Consider the following 19,348-nt stretch of genomic DNA (forward strand, 5'->3'; position numbering starts at 1 on the left):
CAAGTGTCTGCAGCCCCTTCTTTAAAACCCAAGTGCCCCGGGGGAGCGCAAAGCGAGCACAAACACCTGCTGCGCCCCTGGGCCACGGTATGTAATATGGCCCTTGGTCTGATAGGCAGGTTTTAACCTTTAATTTCTCTGATTTCACCACAACCATTGCCGGCAGCAAACACAAATGCATGCAGTCTCCCATAACCTTGCTAAACATATACAGCAAGTCTTCACAGAATTGCTGTCAAGTACAAAGCTCCCAAAACCCTGCAACTCAATACCACATAAATGCACCCCACATAAATCCACACCATACCACATAACACCTATCCAAATAAATATACTCCACATCGTGCCACATATTTTCACTCAAGATAAATTCACTCAACGTTACACCGTTCCATGCCACACTATTCAACTCCACACATATCCATTCCACATCATTCCAAACCAAACCTCTGTCGTACTTTAAAATTTGGGACCACGTAGGAGGCAGGGCCCTACCCCTGTCTATCCCGGTATTAGCGAACCGCGAATGGTCAATGCGGTATGTACAAGTGCTTTGTGTAACGTTTTAGCTATGAATGCGCTATGTATACGTTATTATACATCACTACGTGGGTTCCATCTTAGAGCGGTGGCCATCTTATGGTTGCCCTCACATAGGCTACACATTATGAAGCAAATACGGGCCTTTAGAGCACATGTGCCTTCCTTTGACTTCTCTGTGACCTGGGCAGCTTGGCTCCGCTGCCCCAGGTCAGTCCGGTCTCACGAGCTCCCCGTCCTCTGGCCACCTGTGATTAGCATCAGGGCTTGACACACCATAAAGCCTTTTCATCCTACACGAGCCTCCAGCTAATCTCTTTCACACCTGACTGTTCCTGCTTTATGGCTTGTTTTCCAAACAGGAGATGCTCATGTTTATTGGGGCCTATCGATATCTGATGTGGGATCTGAGCCTCGCTGGGTAAATAATTGTGGGCTGGCTTAACTGGAATGTGGGATGGTCATCATGACTCTGCCTTTTCGTTTGTAATGTATACACTTATATAGCCATGCCATAAAACTAGGAATGTATGCCTGAAGCAGGATATTTTGTATTTAAAGAGAAGCCCGTTTCTGTAATTTTTAGCAGTCTCCTGAGAACATACACGCTGTTGTACTTCTAGGACGCCTGTAATTGGTCTGCAACCAATAAACCGATCTTTGACTTCACCCAGAAGACTCTGTGTTTCTGTAGGTCTGAAACAGGAAGAACCCGAAGTCATAGGGTGTGTCCCCTGCACCGCTGGGCTTAAAATTCCCAGTACTTCACCTCATAATCCCACAGCACACTTCCACTACACACCACTTATATCCAATTCACAACACATAATTCAAAATCATACCACATAATTCTACAGCACAACATATAATTAAACTACACTGAAACACTCCACAACACAAAATACCATCCCACATAATTACACTCCATCACACAAAATCCTACTCCGCATAATACCATTACACCCGAAAACGTATAATTACTATCCACATAATACCACTGCACACCATGTAACATATTTCCATTACTCAAATCACTGGTGGATCAGGTCACCCACCCCACCCCCATTGAGGAGCGAAAATCCTTAGTCACTTGGCAGAACTTTGCCGCCATCTCGGAAGATGACCTCCTCAAATACATCCTCGAAACCAAACCCTCCAACCATTCTTCTGACCCCATACCTAGTGTCATCGCCATTGATTTCTATACCAATACTCTCTCTCTTATTGGACCAGGCTAGTTAATCTCTTCCTCAGTCAAGGATCCCTCCCAGCTGTCCTCAAAATAGGACAGGTTACCCCCTTCTAAAAAAAAACCTCTGCAGATGCGAACAACCTCAATAACTTCCGTCCCATCACCAATCTCCCTTTTCTTTCAAAGATCACAGAAAAATGTGTTGCAAAACAACTTTCCCAACACATTATGGACAATAATCTCCTTGACGTGTTCCAGTCTGGCTTTATTCAAAATTGCAACACCGAAACAGCCCTGCTGCGAGTGATCGATGATGCGCTGCATATACTTGATTCGGGAGAATCGTGCCTTCTGATTCTTCTTGACCTCTCTGCAGCCTTTGACACTGTTAATCACAACACCCTCCTTAACACTCTTCAACAGAGAATGGGCGTGGAAGGTACAGTGCTTAAATGGTTTGCCTCATTTCTCTCGGACAGATCCCAAATGATCAAGATTGCGAACAGTCTCTCGTCTCCACTGGTGATTGGTCAAGGCGTCCCTCAAGGTTCCATCCTTGCACCCACTCTGTTTAATCTCTATCTGGAACCATTAGGGAACCTCCTAAGCAAATCTGGAATCCTTTACCATCTCTATGCGGATGACACCCAAATCTACCTCAAGGTGTCTTCCTCTCAAGATCTCTCACTACTCAACTCTACTCTCAACTCTATTCACAACTGGATGTTAGTTTACCAACTCATTCTCAATCCTTCCGAAACTGAATTGCTCCTCCTTTCTACCTCTCTCTCCCCGCCTCCTGTTCAATCCTGGATGGATCAGCTGAATTTACTCAACAGTAAACCAATCATTGTCGACTGCACTAAATCCCTAGGTGTCATACTTGACAAAAGACTCAACCTATCTCACACAGCAACTCCATTGCCAAGAACGCACGTTATCAGCTGCGCCTTCTGTGGGGGATTCGTCGGTTCTTCCCGGAGAAAGACCTAAAAACCCTGGTCCAATCGCTAGTTCTCTCTAGACTGGGTTATTGTAATTCTCTTCTGACTGGCCTTCCCAAATCTCACCTCTCCCCCCTTAAATCCGTCCTCCATTCAGCAGCTCGTTTCATTTCAGGATCCAAACGAAGTGACCACATCACTCATATCCTGTCTTCTCTCCGATGGCTGCCCATCGAGGCTAGAGCTATTTACAAAACAGCTTGCATCACCCACAAAGCCTTGCACTCTTCCTCCCCTCGCTATCTGGCGAATAAACTGAAATTGTCCGGAGGCTTGAGACCTTCTCGGAATGCGGAAAAGTTCCTGCTTGAGCCCCCCTCCTTCAAAAGGGAAAAATTGATGGCTCAATCGTTCTCAGGTAATGCTGTGAGAATCTGGAACTCGCTTCCTCCTTTGCTCCGTGCCACCACCTCCATCCTGATCTTCAAAGCGGACCTCAAATCTCTTCTATTCCAAAGACACTTTCAGAACTAATTCCTTCATTCTCAGACCCCGCCAGGAAGTTCGTTAGTCGTTGTAAATTTGTTATATTTATTTATTTTTTGTACATTCCTTGCTTGCTGTATTTGATATTGTGTTCCTCTTGCCTGCTGTGTTTGATTCTGTGTCCTGCTATTTTTGTACGTTCTATTTTGTAACATTTCTCTCATGTAACGTAACTGGTTCTGTACAGCGCTCTGACACCTTCGGGTAAAGTCTGCGCTTTATAAAAATGCATAAATAAATAAATAAATAAATAAACAAACAAACAAATGCACTCCGCACAATACCACGCCACACAATTGTACAAATAATTCCAGTCCAACACACACACATGCAGTCCAGTTCAAACCAAAACACATTGGTAAAACACTGTAATTTGCAATTCCAATAGCTCTATCTCGATGAAACGGGAGAGAATGTGGTCTGACGGCTAGATTGTCCACTTTGATGCTGAAAACCAAGGTTTGAGCCTCGGGTTCTGCGTCCACATCCTGGGTTCTGGGGCAAATCACCTAATCTCCCTGTGTCTACAGTTTTTTAAAAAGAAATTCATGTGCCTTGACTAACGTAACCGGTGCTCATGTAAAACGCTCCAATACCTTCGGGTCGAGTTCGCTCTATATAAATCTGCAACCACAACAAAATGCGAGACCTATTGCATCTCCTGTGCTTGTTTAATAACTGCTCCAAGCCTGGTGACCCCACCTCATCCTCCCGGGTCCCAGCGTGGGGGCGGTCTCCTTCCAGTCTCAGCAGCCCCACCAAGCATCCCCACCCGCAGCGCTCTCACCTGTGCCGTGCAGGTCTTGGTGCAGCGTGCGCGCCTCGTTCACCATCCCGACTCTGTGACCCCAAGAGGCGCTTTGCGCGTGCCACCCCTGTCCCGCCTGTGTTTACTATACAGCATCGTCACGAGGCCGGGAAATCCCCTACTTCTTTCTCGGAAATCACGTGGAGTGATTGCGTGCCAGCTGCATCGACGCACAAGACAAGTTGGTGTCGGAACACAAATGCAGCCCTAGACGTTCACCAACCTTGTTGTAACCCTTCAATACATTTAACAAAGTGCGTGTTTGTGCACTTGCGATTAAGAGTGTGGAAAGGATGTGGCCTTGTTGTGTAATATCTGGTATCCCCACGGTATCGTGTATCCCCTGCACTTCGGGACTTTTCGGAAACGAAACTCAGCCCGGGCAGGTTCAGACAGAAGCAGCTGATCACTGCTCGGGCTGAGTTAGGGGATACAGGGGATACACGATTGAACAGGATGCCAAACTCGGCTCAGGCGATAAATCACCTGAAACCTTTGCACGAAGAGAGACAAACGGAAATAAATGGAGAAAATGAATCGTAATGGAAATAGCAATTAAGTGAATAAACATTGTGAAAGCAAAGAAACTATTGCTGAAGCATATCGAATCCTAACGAAATAACATGAGGGGAAGAGAATATAAACAACAGGGGGTTCAAATAAGGGAAAAATAATATCAAAACGAGCGAAAGATTAAAGGGTAAAGGTAAAAAAAAGAAGGCAATGAAAAAAGCAAAGTATTAAAATGGGGAAAGAAAGTGTTTTGATTTTCATATAATGAATATGTTACAAGGTGTTAATGACAAACATATAACTTGCACAATAAGTTGAATAACAGTGCATGTTTAGTTTGACTCATACTTGGCATTTTACCAGCTGCCCTATCTTTCTGTGTCCATGCTAATTAAACAAGCACTGGCAACGCAATCTGTCTCATACTTTTGTGAAAGTTAGAGCATATTGGCGATGTAAATGTCAATGTTTCTTACTTATTTTCTAGGTCAAGCCTGGGCAGCGCATGCGCTACTCTGTGGCATGATGTATTGAAGCATGGAATAGAAGCCCCGCACACTCTCCTCCCATATCTGCCATTGGCTTGTGTCATTGTCCTTCGTAAATGCTAGCTTCTGATTCGTGAATAGGCTTATAAATTCCTCCTTAGTACCGCCTTGTCTTCATTTGTAACCTCCCATGAGGACTGGCCCTTTTACTTCAGCTGTTACACGGTACGTCTTTTTTAGTCTGTAAGCACTATTTTCTTTATTGAGTTTCTTCTACTGCAGGCACAACATGCTTTACTGCAACATTCAGTGCGCCATGCGTGCTTTCCCTTTCTGAGCAGCCAGGGATAACGGCGGCAGGGCCGGACTGGCCGTAGCGGGCACCGGGCAATCCCCCGGTGCGCGCACGGGTGGGGGCCGGTTTTGGGCCCCTGGGGGCCGTTTTTGTTACAGGGCAAAATCGGCCCTGTAACAAAATCGGCCGAAAACCGGCCCTGGCAAAGAGCTCGGCGGCACCCCCAACCCCCCACCCCGGGGGGCCGGCCGAGCACTTTGCCAGGGCCGGTTTTGGTTCCCAGTCCGGCCCTGAACGACGGCCGCTTCTTTGAATAGGTCTCGCATTTATAAGAGTTTGAACTATTACCATTTTAAATGACAATGCCTTTTATTTATGTGTTAATTAGCAAAACAGATAAATAAAAGTCATTGTCATTTACAATACCAATAGCTTAAACTCTGGCAAATGCGACACCTATTGCATTGCAAATGCTTGCGATACATGGCTCCTGGTGCACACTGGTGGCACACATTCTGATGTTCGTTTCTCACATTACTGGTTTTCGTACGCAGATACTGGTGCACGCTTGTGTCTCAGGCTGCACAGCACACATTCTGGGACTAGTTCCCTTACTGTCTTTGTTCGTACATGGATCCTGGTGCATGCTGGTGGCTCACGGCATACATTCTGGTGCCAGCTTCTTACGTGGCAGGTTTTTGTACAGGAATTCTGGTTCACGCTCATGTCACTCACTGCACAACACGCTCTAATGCTGGTTTTCCACATAGCAGGGCAGGTTTTCCTACACAAATCCTGGTGCGCGCTTGTGTCGCATGCTGCACAGCACACTCTAATGCTACTTTTCCACATGTCTGGTTTTTATGCACAGATGCTGGTGCACGCTCATGTCTCATGCTGCACAGTACACACTAATGCTGGTTTTCCACAGGGGTATTTTTCATGCACTTATCCTGGTGCACGCTCGTGTCTCACGTAGCACTGCACACATTTTGATGCTGGTTTTCACACACAGATCCTGGTGCATCCTTGTGTCGCACGCATCACAGCACATTTTAATGCTGGTTTCCCACATGGCTGGCTTTCGCGCACAGATCCTGGTGCACGCTCTTGTCTCACGTTGCACAGCACACACTAATGCTGTTTTTTCACAGGGCTGGTTTTAATGCACGGGTCCTGCTGAACGCTCATGTCTCGTGCTGCAAAGCAAACTCTAATGCTGGTTTCCCACACAGCTGGTTTTCGTGCACAGACCCTGGTGCACGCTCATGCCTCACGCTGCACAGCACACTCTAGTGCAGGTTTCCCACACGGCTGGTTTTCGCACACGGATCCTGGTGCACTCTCATGCCTCACGCTGTAAAGCACACACTAATGATAGTTTTCATATATGGATCCTGGTGCACGCTCGTGTCTCATGTGGCACAGCACACTCTAATGCTGGTTTTCCATAATACTGTTTTTAAGGCACAGGTCCTTGTGCACACTAGTGTCTCACACTGCACAGCACACTTTAATGCTGGTTTCCCACATGGCTGGTTTTCACTCACAGAACCTGGTGCACGCTTATGCCTCATGCTGCACAGCACGATCTAATCTAAAGGTTTTCAAATGAGTTTCTCCTACTGCAGGCAGAACACACTTTCCTGCAACATTCAGCGCGCCATTCGTGCTTTCACTTTCCAAGCAGCCCGGAACAATGGCGACTGCTTCTTTGCAAGGAACTAGGTCTCGTATTTACAAGAGTTTGAGCTATTAGCATTGTAAATGACAATGTTTTTTATTTATGTGTTAATTACAAAACAGATAAATAAAAGGCATTGTCATTTACAATGCCGATAGCTTAAACTCTCGCAAATGCGAGACCTATTACCTATTGCATTGCTAATGCTTGTTTTTGTTTGCAGTGGAGTGATCAGTTAGAAAACGAGAGTTAAAGCTATTGGCGTCGTAAATGTAAAAATTATGTGTTATAGAGTAGAGTCGGTGTATGTGGTGTGTAGTGGAATTATGTGGCTACCATCCAGATAATGTGAGCATTTAAGAAGCAGAGGTGCAGTTAGGCTGGATGGGTTGGTGGAATGATAGCTATTTGTATGAATGCTTGAATGGATGGATGGCTGTACATGCATGGATGTCTGGGTGATCAGTTGAATGAAGAGATGGTAGGTGATGAATGGGTAGGAAAGTTACAGATGGTCGGTATGGAAAGAAAAAGATGGACACATAGGGAAAATATTTATAAAAAGGAAAGTTTTGTACTTTATTGGACCTTTGGTCAAGACTGGATGATATATCAGGCTACATGGTGGCCCATATTTCAATAAACATAAAATCCCATTTACAATTCAGAAGTTGGTGGTGGTTTTGTGCCCTTAACCCAAAACTAAGCTTCATTGTCAGCTGCTTGGATGCCTGCCTAATCTGCAGTCTTCCAACAGAGTATTACACTTGGACGCTGGTTTAACCCATTCAAATCTTAAATCTGTGTTCCATCAAACCTTACAAGAGACAGTTACTAATTATGACTGATGAAGGAAAAGTCTGATGAGTGGTCCCATTTATAGCACTTGCATGTGGTGTTCTGCACGTTGCAAGGACACGTTGACAATGCCCTGTTGATGAACACAATTATGCCACTCTGTGGCATTGAGACTGTCAAATATAGGCCTATTTGTAAACTCTCTGGTGCATGACATGCACACAAAGGGCATGCTACATGTTTCCGGAGCCTTCCAACTTGTAACCGTTTGAGGGCAAGGAAGGGATGGCATGACTGGCACAACAGGGGCATCATTACCATCTTTTTGTTCTGAGGACTGCAACATTTCCGAGTGAGCCTTCACAGCAGCAGCTTCCCTGTATCTCTGTTGCTTACTTGATTGGAAGACCAAACAGAAGATATCATATTCTGGGGCCGTATTACAGATGACTGCGCCAGCGCTAATTGTCACTGTGCGCCAGATAGTGCGCCCAACGGCATTACAGAGGATCAGTCTGTAATGCGCCGTGATGTTGGTGAAGACTTTGAACTCTGTGTTTATAAGCGTTTGCGTCTGTGTGCATATTGTATTAGCGCACAGACGCAAATGCACATAAGCACAGACATACTCTGGCGCACAGCGACAATTAGCGCTGGCGCACTCATCTGCAGTATGGCCCCAGAATGTTTAATATACTGCTTTAGTTGATGGTCTAGGTGAAAGTCCTTATTCTCTCACCAAACGCCTGACCCATACATTCACTGAAGCAATACGAAGAAGAAATAAGGCTGCACTGCGCTCTGAAAAAACAATAGTCTAGCCTCACAAATCAGAAGTATAACTATACCCAAAGCACGCTCCAGAAACATTTTGTATGCCTTGCAAAGTTGCAGATAACAGTTTCAGGTGTTCAGCATGTATTGTTTTAAAAAGCACTCCTGCCGAACTTGTGATGCTGTACCTGCCCGGACAGCCCACCACCCCTGCCCTACCTGAACAAATGGAGCTCCAAGGCCATGCGCGTTGCCTGCTCCAGCTTTGCCAGGCCCAGCTTCACCTGCTGCTGCTGCAGCAGCGTGGACCCCATGGTCTCGTTGCTGTCTTCCAGGTCCTCCAGCAGCTCAGCCAGCACCGGAGACAGAAGGAAGGCAAAAACTGGATTATTTTGACCAGCGCAGCACCCTTACTTTGTCACCCTAAGCGCGCCATATTAGTTAAGGTACTTTCAACGTTCAAGATAATCTGTTTAGGATGCGCCATCTTGGTTAAGGGATCGCAAACTGCGTAATCATGGTTGAGGGCTCGCAAACCTAATACAGCGGCAGCAACACAAAACAAGTACTAGCGAAAGAAGCGAGACGGCTCTTAGCAGAGGCACTGTCACACGGAGGGCAGACTTCATGCATTTAAGTTCACAGCATCCAGGCGAGCCACCACTATTTTATTCTCACCAATGACTGATGAGAGAAATGGGGGGTTGTGGGCTGGTAATGAGAGAAATGCAGGGGTGGGCGGCTGTACATATGAGCTGGGCTTTACATTTGTTGCACAGTGATAAAGCATGGCATGCCGTGCTGCAACAATAAGAAAAAATAGTTTTACCCAACAACAGATGAAGAAAGCAAGCGGAAAGAAACTGTATTTAGGCGGTGCTCCTCTGTGAAAAACTGAAGTGAGGTATCACTGCATGAACCATTTAGGAGGGAACAAAGAAGAGCGACACTGGACTGAACCAATGGTAAGCAGCAGGCAGGAGCAAACTCCTTTATCAATATAACAGGTCTTCCAGACAGCACATGTGTGTTCCCTAGGCTCAACCTAAAAAGCAATACAACTATGTTTTTTTTTTTCCTTTTGACATTTACACCTAAAACAAAAAGGACACAAAGCAGTCCATTAAAAATATGCATTTATTCTATGATTGCAAGAAATTGGATTCATATTTGGGGTGGACAACTATACATCTCAAGAAATATTCACAACTCGAGACAGCGTGGACCTTCAGAGTCACTAATTAACCTAAGCTCCACCCGCTGATAGGATTGGTATAGATAAGACAGGCTTAATTTAGGGCAATGTGTGACTTATTTATCCACTTTCAGAACAGTAATAAAGTAAAAAAACACCAAGCAATACAAATACCAAACCGAATTTATAAAAATAGAGTAAAATTTAATAGGCCAAATGACACCAAAACAAGACTAATCCATTAAGGGATACATCAGATATGAATTTTAAAGATTAAAGTGATAATAGCACTGAAAAGGATTACACACCATTGATAGTCAATGGCCACAGTAGAGTTTTTCCTTGGGACTCAGTCTCTGAAATTGAAGTCAAAATCCTTCACTGGGTCAAGCCCCCAGTCTGTATCCGACGGTGAGTTCCATGAGGCCCGGTACCTTATCAATCAGGGCCCACTGATTTGCTGCTGCGGCGAAGCTCCAAGTGGGAGAAACCAGCGTGGCTATGCCGTGGGTGGATAGAATGGGTTTGTGTGTTCCGGTCCTCTTGAGACCTTAAAACCTTGTAGGTACCAACTTTTCAGAGGTGGAATGACAAGTGCAGTTAGACACAACTCAGGTTTCCAGGACCTGAGAAACAACAGTTGGGAGTCAAGACTCACTCCAGAAGAGGCCATCAGCAGATATCAAGTCAGGTCCAGTTGTTATTGGTCAGCTGGGCACTTCATGGAAAAGTCCTCTTGCAGCTTGTTGTGGCCCTATAGCTATACATAGGCTTTCCTGTTTTCAGTTTCTATTTTTGGTGAATTCTGGTGGTGTTTTTTCAGTGTTTTCCAGTGATTTCAAAACCTAAAAAAAACAGTGCTTTTCAGTGGTTACTCATTTTCGCCCCATAAAAAACAACTGAAACGGTGTTTTACCGGTGTTTATGGGACGCTTTGCTTTTATTATTGTTTGCTTTCTTAATTGGTGCATGGAATATAGACTGTCTATGTACAGTGTATATGAGGTTAAAATACATTTTTACAAGTCAAATTTGGCGCTAAATGCTGGTTTTGTATTTTATGTACGTAAGCAGCCCCTACACAGTATGTCTTTCACAATTTGCAAACGATTAATTCTCCAATTCAGATTCCTGTTAATAGTAGTTAAAGGTTTTTGAATAGTGGCATAACGTTGATTTAGAAACCCTTGCAGACCAGGGGACTAAGAGTGCATACTCTTATTTTCAAGTTGTGTTTACCCTACGGCAAGACTTTTGTCTGTGAACCGCTCATGATCAAACGGTTACCCTGAATGTACAGCATCAGAGAACCAAACAACTGTTACAGTCTAATAGAGGGTGTATGACAGAATCACGCATGCCATTACCATGCATGCCTTCACAAAGGGTCAATTACCATGCATATGCTTTTACCACGCATACCTTTATCATGCATACCTTTATCACACAACTTTTTGCCACACATATGCCTTTACCGTGCTTTTTGTGCTTTTTATCTGGCTTTCTTGAAGTCTTATAGACATAGTTGACTTACCACAGGTTGTAATTTAAGTTGGGAGCATGCAATGTTGTCCTGAATGTGCGTCATCCCAATGCACTCCACTGACACTTTCCAGTGTGCTCATTCTCAGAAAGTGCCAACAGTGGTGGGGGAAGCCCGAATGGAGCCTCCAACTATACGATTAGATTGCACGCTCAACACTCCACATAACTGATTCATGCAAGAATAGCTTATCTCGTCCAGGTTTTTGCTGTGCTTTCTGTGACAAGTAGGTTTTATATGGGTATAAACAGGAATAAAAAAACCTATGATCCATAGGATCCTGAGATCTTTGACCGAAGGTTGGTATTATTGCCGTCAGTTTATTGTAAAGTTTCTTAAATAAAACTCAAAAATCACTCTCTAGGGATATAGGACCTTTTTAAGCTGCCCGCCTTTGTGACCTAATCCTAGCTTCGAAGAAGCTCCTCGTCCATGACGGCTGCCACTATTGCCCGGTTCGTATATAGTGCAGGTAAATACACATTTCAATGTATCTAACAACATCTGCCATGGTTTAGGTAACCCTTCTCGCCAATCTTTTGCCTCAAGATAATTATTACGATGTTGATCTAAGAACGTTGGCCAGACCTTCCCAATCCAAGATGGCCGCCTCAGGAGGGTTGTAGTACGGGTGCTCTAGAGGTCCATATCCCGTGTCGGCAGTCCCAGGTTTGAGTGAAGCTTCATCCGGGTTCTTTTTTTTCTTTCATTAACTTTATTGAGAGTCGCCTCACACTGAGTCTGTGAGTCGGAAAGGGTGTGTTGTTAGTTTTCGAATGGGGACGGTGCAGCAGGGATAGCAGTGTTCTCGCCCGGCAGCCAGTGCCATGGGGCAGTAGCACAGCTCTGCGGCCAGCATGAAGTACAACGAGAAGGAGCTGCTGTTGTTGTTAAAGCAGCCGGCAGAAAAGGCTGATGAACTACTCATGAAGGGGCCCAAGAAGGGCAGCGGTAGGTCAGCCGGCATATCCGCCTCTCGCACGAAAATCAGTGACACTCGGTTTAAACCGAGTCCGCTGATTTTCGTCCGGTAGGGTACTGTCGGTCAGATTTGGTTTAAACCGAATTCCGGACAGCCTAGCTATACAGGTCAATAGGCGTCTACTTTTTTGTCCCGGTTACAAGGGAAAGCAAGCCCAATCCTTCAAGGCTCTGCTCTAGTTACAGAAATCAGGTCTGGTCCTCTTCTCTTCTTCCACAGGTCCATAAAGTGTGATTAAAAAGGGTGTCTTGAGGTTCCATATTAACGCTTGGTACCAACAAGTGTATTGCTCCTAATGGCGCTCAAAGCGAATGGGTAAAAGTTCCTAGGGTTGACCCTACCCGCTTTTGAATCTGTTCCTGTTTGCCCTTCTGTAAACAATCCCACAGTGCCCCTCACTCTCAAAATCCAAGATGGAGAAATCCTTTTCTCTTTATACAGAGCCTGTGTGCACTACCCTCCCAGATGTATGACCAGAGAAATCAACACTCTCCTTCTCTGAGGTCACCCTACACCAGTTCTGGAGGTAGCATTTAGGGCCAGCCTAATAAGAAGGACATAAGCCCGGACCTCTCCAGGTGTTCCCAAACATTTGCCTGTTACAGGAGACACCCCTTCGAAGTAAATTAAGTTCCTAGGCCAACCCCACTGGTATTTCTGCCAGGGGAAGAGAAAAACAACTCCTGATTCCCAAGCCATTGTACCTGCCCTATGATCATTTTTCATACCATTCATCATGGCTTATTCCTGGCTGTGCCACTGCTTATGAGAGAATGCAAATTAGCCCGAGCAGCTGCAAGCAGGGAAAATGTTACTTTCTAAAATATACAGTTCCCTAATATTCATTAAAAATACGACTTCACACCATTGAATTGGGATTTTAATAACTGATAGAAAATAGTTGTTTCATCATTTTTGTAGCTGGACCCTAACTGGAGATACCAACATTTATTTTTACAATCGCTTCCCAGTGTTTCCCTTTGGGATAGCAAGAGCCTTCTCACAGTACAAATAGTTTTTGGGGGCAAGTCACTATAAGGGCATGTTAACTGTATATTTCTACTGTTAACTGTATATTACTACTGTTCTACTTTCATAGACCATGCACACTGCCTTGTGGGCTATACAGCCTAAACAGGAGAGACTTTTTGATATTCAAAAGAAATGATTTTACCTAACAAAAAACGTTTTGTTGAATGAATGCAGAGTACATCTTTACAGTGCAGCAGTCAGGAATACACAGGGTAGGCCTGAAGCCATGTTTGCCCTGCTGCTGTAGTTGATGGCACTATAGGCACTGCAGTCCTCTAGTGCCATTACATTTCCGGACCCTGTGTTCACTTTGTACATCATATAGTAAGGACATCCAAGCAAGTTAAATATTCCAATGAGAAATAAGCCAAATTAACCATATCTAAGAGGGCACACAGGCACCCTACTAGCAGGGGTAAATTGCACAGAGTTGTAAGGCCAGCAAAGCAGATATGGGAAAAATCTGGAGGGACGCCACACAAAATATAGTCATTTCCTACAATGATTATTAAAAGGAAGCATAATTGTTACAAATGAATATAGGGCATTTTACACCAATACCTTTTCATGTGCCAACACTTGGCTGTTTCAGAATAGTAAACATAACCAAATGATATTTGTTTCTGGTGCAGCCCCAGTGTCAGGTCTCTCTTTATTACGAGAGATGTAAATCTTCACTTTTTAGTCTATATTGAGCATTCTGGGACTTTTAGTTACTCTTTTAAGATTGACAGTATGGCTGAAAAATTGCTGCATGCAAAGCGCTCTTATAGTTTAAAAGAGAAGACTGACTGGCTTGGGAACACTAAAAGTGCTGTGTGAAAATGAACAGTGTAATGCTCAACAACCCAAAGAGAATCCAGACATTCACACACCTGGAGCGCAAGCTTCACTTTAACAAATAAAAGTTACGGTCAGAGTTTATAAGGTGTACTAGGCGGTTGCTTCAGGTGCAAAGTGAAGGGCATGCCAAATTCAAGGGGAAACACTGCAAATTTAAAAACAAAATTGAAAGCTAAAAAATATCCTTAGCCTCAATATGTTATTTGGTTTTAGGTGGTGGATACTCCCACTACTTGGTTTGGTTAGTGACTAGCAGCCAATCTTGGGTGCTACTGGTTACAGCACATTCTCCCTTTGCTCTATAGCATTTTGTATTTCACATTTAGAAAACATTTGAAATGGGTAAGTAACAAGACATTTCCATATTGGTTAAGTGAACACAATATTTTGTTCTAACAATGTGTACCAATCTTTCTGTTTTCCAATATCTTTTTGTATGGGGGTAGCAAACAAAATTGCTCATGCATTAATATATCTTTGTCCCCACTTTTCAAAGGTTTCCTTTTAGCCACTGACCAGTTTAAATGGCCGTTTATTTGTTAGACGCCTACAGTCTTGTTTTGCATTTTTGATATAATTTCACAGCTTTCACATCTGCTTCCTTGGGAGTATACCAAATATAATGGCCTGTACAGCCGATAATATTTGGTAGCCCCTATTTTTCTGAAGCTTGAACTTGCCAGGATAAATTTGACATGGCCTTATGTTGGCTGTATGAACACATTACTTTTTCTACCAGATAGATTCCTTGCATGAGTTTTCCAACATCTTTTCCTAAAGTGATACCACATATTACAGCTCATGCATTTCTATAAAATCTTATTTCCCCTACTTTTCAACTCAAGTTGCCTTTTTTATACCAGACTGCTGTATCTTTTCATATTTGTGATTTCATTCCACACGCTTTCAAATCAGGGTCCTTTTGGGGATAGTAAATATAATGCTTTATAAGGGCTATAATATTTGGTGTTCCCTATGTTTCTCGGGTTAGAGCTTACCAGAATTCAATTTGACATGGCATACTTTGGGATACATGAACACAGTATATTCCTGCCAAATAGCACCCGTTACTGTGTTTTTCCAACATCTTTTACTGTGGGGGATATCACATATTACTGCTCCTGCATTGCTGTAATTTCTGAAATCCCCTACTTTTCAACAGTTACCTTTTAACCACTGACCAATTCAAGTTACCTTTTATATGACAGTACATTACACTAATTCTTTGCATTTTTCATTTGATTCCACAAGCGTTCACATCTGGTTCCTTTCGGAGATACCAAATATAACACCTTGTTTGGGTTATAATATTTGGTATCCCTTATATTTCTTGGGTTAGAGCTTACCAGGATTCATTTTAACATGGCATTCTGTGGACAAAGTATTTTCCTGCCAAATAGCACCCTTCCCTGTGTTTTCCATAATATGTTACTGTGGGGATACCACATATTATGGCTTCTGCAGTGCTGTAATATCTAGAATCCCCAACTTTTCAAGCGTTACCTTTTAGCCACATATCAACTTAAGTTGCCTTTTATTTGCTAGCAGACTGCTATATCTTTTCACATTTTTTAATTCACTGTGCAAGCTTTCACATCTAGTTCCTTTGGAGGATACCAAATATAATGTCTCATAAGGGCTATAATATTTGGTATCCCCTATGTTTCTTGGGATAGACCGTACCAGGATTCAATTGGACATGACATTCGGTTGTCTGGGTGAACAAAGTATTTTCCTGCCAAATGGCATCCTTCCCTCCGTTTTCCATAATATTGTACTATGGGGATACCACATATTACAGCTTCTGCATTGCTGTAATATCTGGTACCATATATAATGGACTCTACCTCCTATAACATTTGGTATCCCTTGTGCTTCTCGGGTAAGAACTTACAAAGATTCAACTTGACGTGGTCCAATTTTGGATGGCTTAGCACAGTATTCGTTTGCCAATAAGCGCCCTTCCTTTTGCTTTCCAACATCATTTACTATGGGGATACCAAGTATTTGGGCTCACGCATTACTGTAATATCTCGTATCCCCTACTTTCCATGGGTTACCCTTTAGCCATGGACCACTTGAAGTTGTCTTTATTTGATAGCAAATTACAGTATCTTTTCACATTTTGTACATCATTCCATAGGAATTTACATCCAGTTCGCTTAAGGGATACCAAATATAATAGCCTACATGGCCTATAATATTTGGTATCCCCTGTGTTTCTCGAGTTGGAAATTACCAGGGTTTAATTTGATATAGTCTTATGTTGAATGGGTGAGCACATTGTTGCTATGCCAAGTAAGCACCCTTTTTGTTCGCTTTAAAACATCATTTACTATGGAGATACCAAATATGACCCACGTATTGCTGTAATATCTTGTATCCCCTATGTTTCATTGGTTACCCTTTAGCCATTGACCAGCTGAAGTTGCCTTATGTTTGATAACAGACTTCAATACCTTCTCACATTTTTACATCATTCCACAAGATTTTGCATCCGGTACCCTTAGGGGATACAAAATATAATAGCATATACGGCCTATAATATTTGGTATCCCCAGTGTTTCTCGGGTTAGAAGTTACCAGGATTCAATATGACATCACCTTATGTTGGCTGGAGGAGCACAGTATTTCTATACCAAATGGCACCCTTCCTTTTGCTTTCCAACATCATTTACTATGAGATACCAAACATTATGGCTCACGGATTGCTGTAATATCTCGTATCCCCTATGTCTCATGGGTTACCCTTTAGCCATTGACCAATTGAATTTGCCTTTTATGTGATAGCAGACTACAGTATCTTTTCACATTTTGTACATCATTCCACAAGATTTTGCATCCGGTACCCTTAGGGGATACCAAATATAATAGCCTATACTGCCTATAATATTTGGTATCCCCAGTGTATCTCGGGTTAGAAGTTACCAGGATTCAGTTTGACATCGCCTTATGTTGGCTGGGAGAGCACAGTATTTCTATACCAAATATCACCCTTCCTTGTGCTTTCCAACATCATTTATTAAGGGTATACCAAATATTATGGCTCACGCATTGCCATAATATCTTGTATCTCCTATGTTTCATGGGTTACCCTTTAGCCATTGACCAATTGAATTTGCCTTTTATTTGATAGCAGACTACAGTATCTTTTCACATTTTATACATCATTCTACAAGATTTTGCCTCCGATACCCTTAGGGGATACCACTTATAATAGCCTATACAGCCTGTAATATTTGGTATCCCCAGAGTTTCTCGGGTTAGAAGTTCTCAGGATTCAATTTGACATCGCCTTATGTTGGCTGGAGGAGCACAGTATTACTATACCAAATGGCACCCTTATTTTGCTTTCCAACATCATTTACTATGGGATACCAAACATTATGGCTCACACAGTGCTGTAATATCTCGTATCCCCTATGTCTCATGGGTTAGTTACCCTTTAGCCATTGACCAATTGAATTTGCCTTTTATTTGATAGCAGACTACAGTATCTTTTCACATTTTGTACATCATTCTACAAGATTTTGCCTCCGGTACCCTTAGGGGATACCAATTATAATAGCCTTTACTGCCTATAATATTTGATATCCCCAGCGTTTCTCGGGTTAGACGTTACCAGGATTCAATTTGACATTGCCTTATGTTGGATGAAGGAGCACAGTATTTCCATACAAAAAAGAACCCTTCCTTTTGCTTTCCAACATCATTTACTATAGGGATACCAAATATTATGGCTCACGCATTACCATAACAGCTCGTATCCCCTATGTTTCATGGGTTACCCTTTAGCCATTGACCAATTGAGTTTGCGTTTTGTTTGATAGCAGTCTACAGTATCTTTTCAAATTTTGTACTTCATTCCACAAGATTCTGCATCCGGTACACTTAGGAGACACCAAATATAATAGCCTATACGGACTATAATATTTGGTATCCTCAGCGTTTCTCAGGTTAGGAGTTACCAGGATTCAATTTGACATTGCCTTATGTTGGTTGGAAGAGCACAGTATTTCTATACAAAATAGCACCCTTACTTTTGCTTTCCAAACTGATTTACTGTGGGGATACCAAATATTATGTTTCCCTTATTGCCGTAATATCTTGTATCCCGTATGTTTCGTGGGTTATCCTTTAGCTATTGACCAATTGAATTTGCCTTTTATTTGATAGCAGACTACAGTATCTTTTCAGAATTTGTACATCATTTCACAAGATTTTGCATCCGTACCCTTGGGGGATACCAAATTTAATAGCCTATACGGCCTATATTATTTGGTATCCTCAGTGTTTCTTGGGTTAGAAGTTACCAGAATTCAATTTGACTTCGCCTTATGTTGGATGGAGGAGCACAGTATGTCTATACCAAATAGCACCCTTCCTTTTGCTTTACAACATCATTTACGAGGGGGATACCAAATATTATGGCTCACGCATTTCTGTAATATCTCGTATCTCCTATGTTTCATGGGTTACCCTTGAGCCATTGAAAAGATGACATTGCCTTTTGTTTGATAGCAGACTACAGTATCTTTTCACATTTTGTACATCATTCCACATGATTTTGCATCCGTACCCTTAGGGGATACCAACTATAATAGCCTATATGGCCTATAATATTTAATATCCCCAGCGTTTCTCGGGTTAGAAGTTACCAGGATTCAAGTTGACTTTGCCTTATGTTAGATGCTGTAGCACAGTATATCTATACAAAATAGCACCCTTCCTTTTGCTTTCCAACATCATTTACTATGAGGATACCAAATATTATAGCTCAAGTATTGCTGTAATATCTCATAACCCCTATGTTTCATTTGTTACCCTTTACCCACTGACCATTTGAAATTGACTTTTGTTTGATAGCAGACTACAGTATCTTTTCACATTCTTTACTTCATTCCACAAGATTTTGCATCCGTACTCTAAGGGGATATCAACTATAATAGCCTATACGGCCTATAATATTTGGTATCCCCAGTGTTTCTCGGGTTAGAAGTTACCAGGATTCACCTTATGTTGGATGGAGTTGCGCATTATTTCTATACCAAAAAGCACCCTTCCTTTTGCTTTACAACATCATTTAATATGGGGATACCAAATATTATTGCTCACGCATTAGAGTAATATCTCGTATCCCCTATGTGTCATGGGTTACCCTTTTGCCATTG

At 42.8% G+C, this 19,348-nt stretch overlaps 1 protein-coding gene across 1 annotated transcript in view; it reads right to left on the reverse strand.

The window, feature by feature from the left end:
- Positions 1 to 4,237, reverse strand: part of LOC146830171 (C-type lectin domain family 2 member F-like) — a 259,769-nt gene extending 255,532 nt beyond the window's left edge. Inside the window, exon 1 of the mRNA XM_085604415.1 lies at positions 4,010 to 4,237. Within this exon, the coding sequence (XP_085460541.1) occupies positions 4,010 to 4,055 (46 nt within the window). The 5' untranslated portion in view covers positions 4,056 to 4,237. The remainder of the gene's footprint in view (positions 1 to 4,009) is intronic.
- Between the last annotated feature and the right edge of the window lie 15,111 nt (positions 4,238 to 19,348).

Source organism: Triturus cristatus, chromosome 5_1 (assembly GCF_964204655.1).
Source record: "Triturus cristatus chromosome 5_1, aTriCri1.1, whole genome shotgun sequence".
NCBI lineage: Eukaryota > Metazoa > Chordata > Amphibia > Caudata > Salamandridae > Triturus > Triturus cristatus.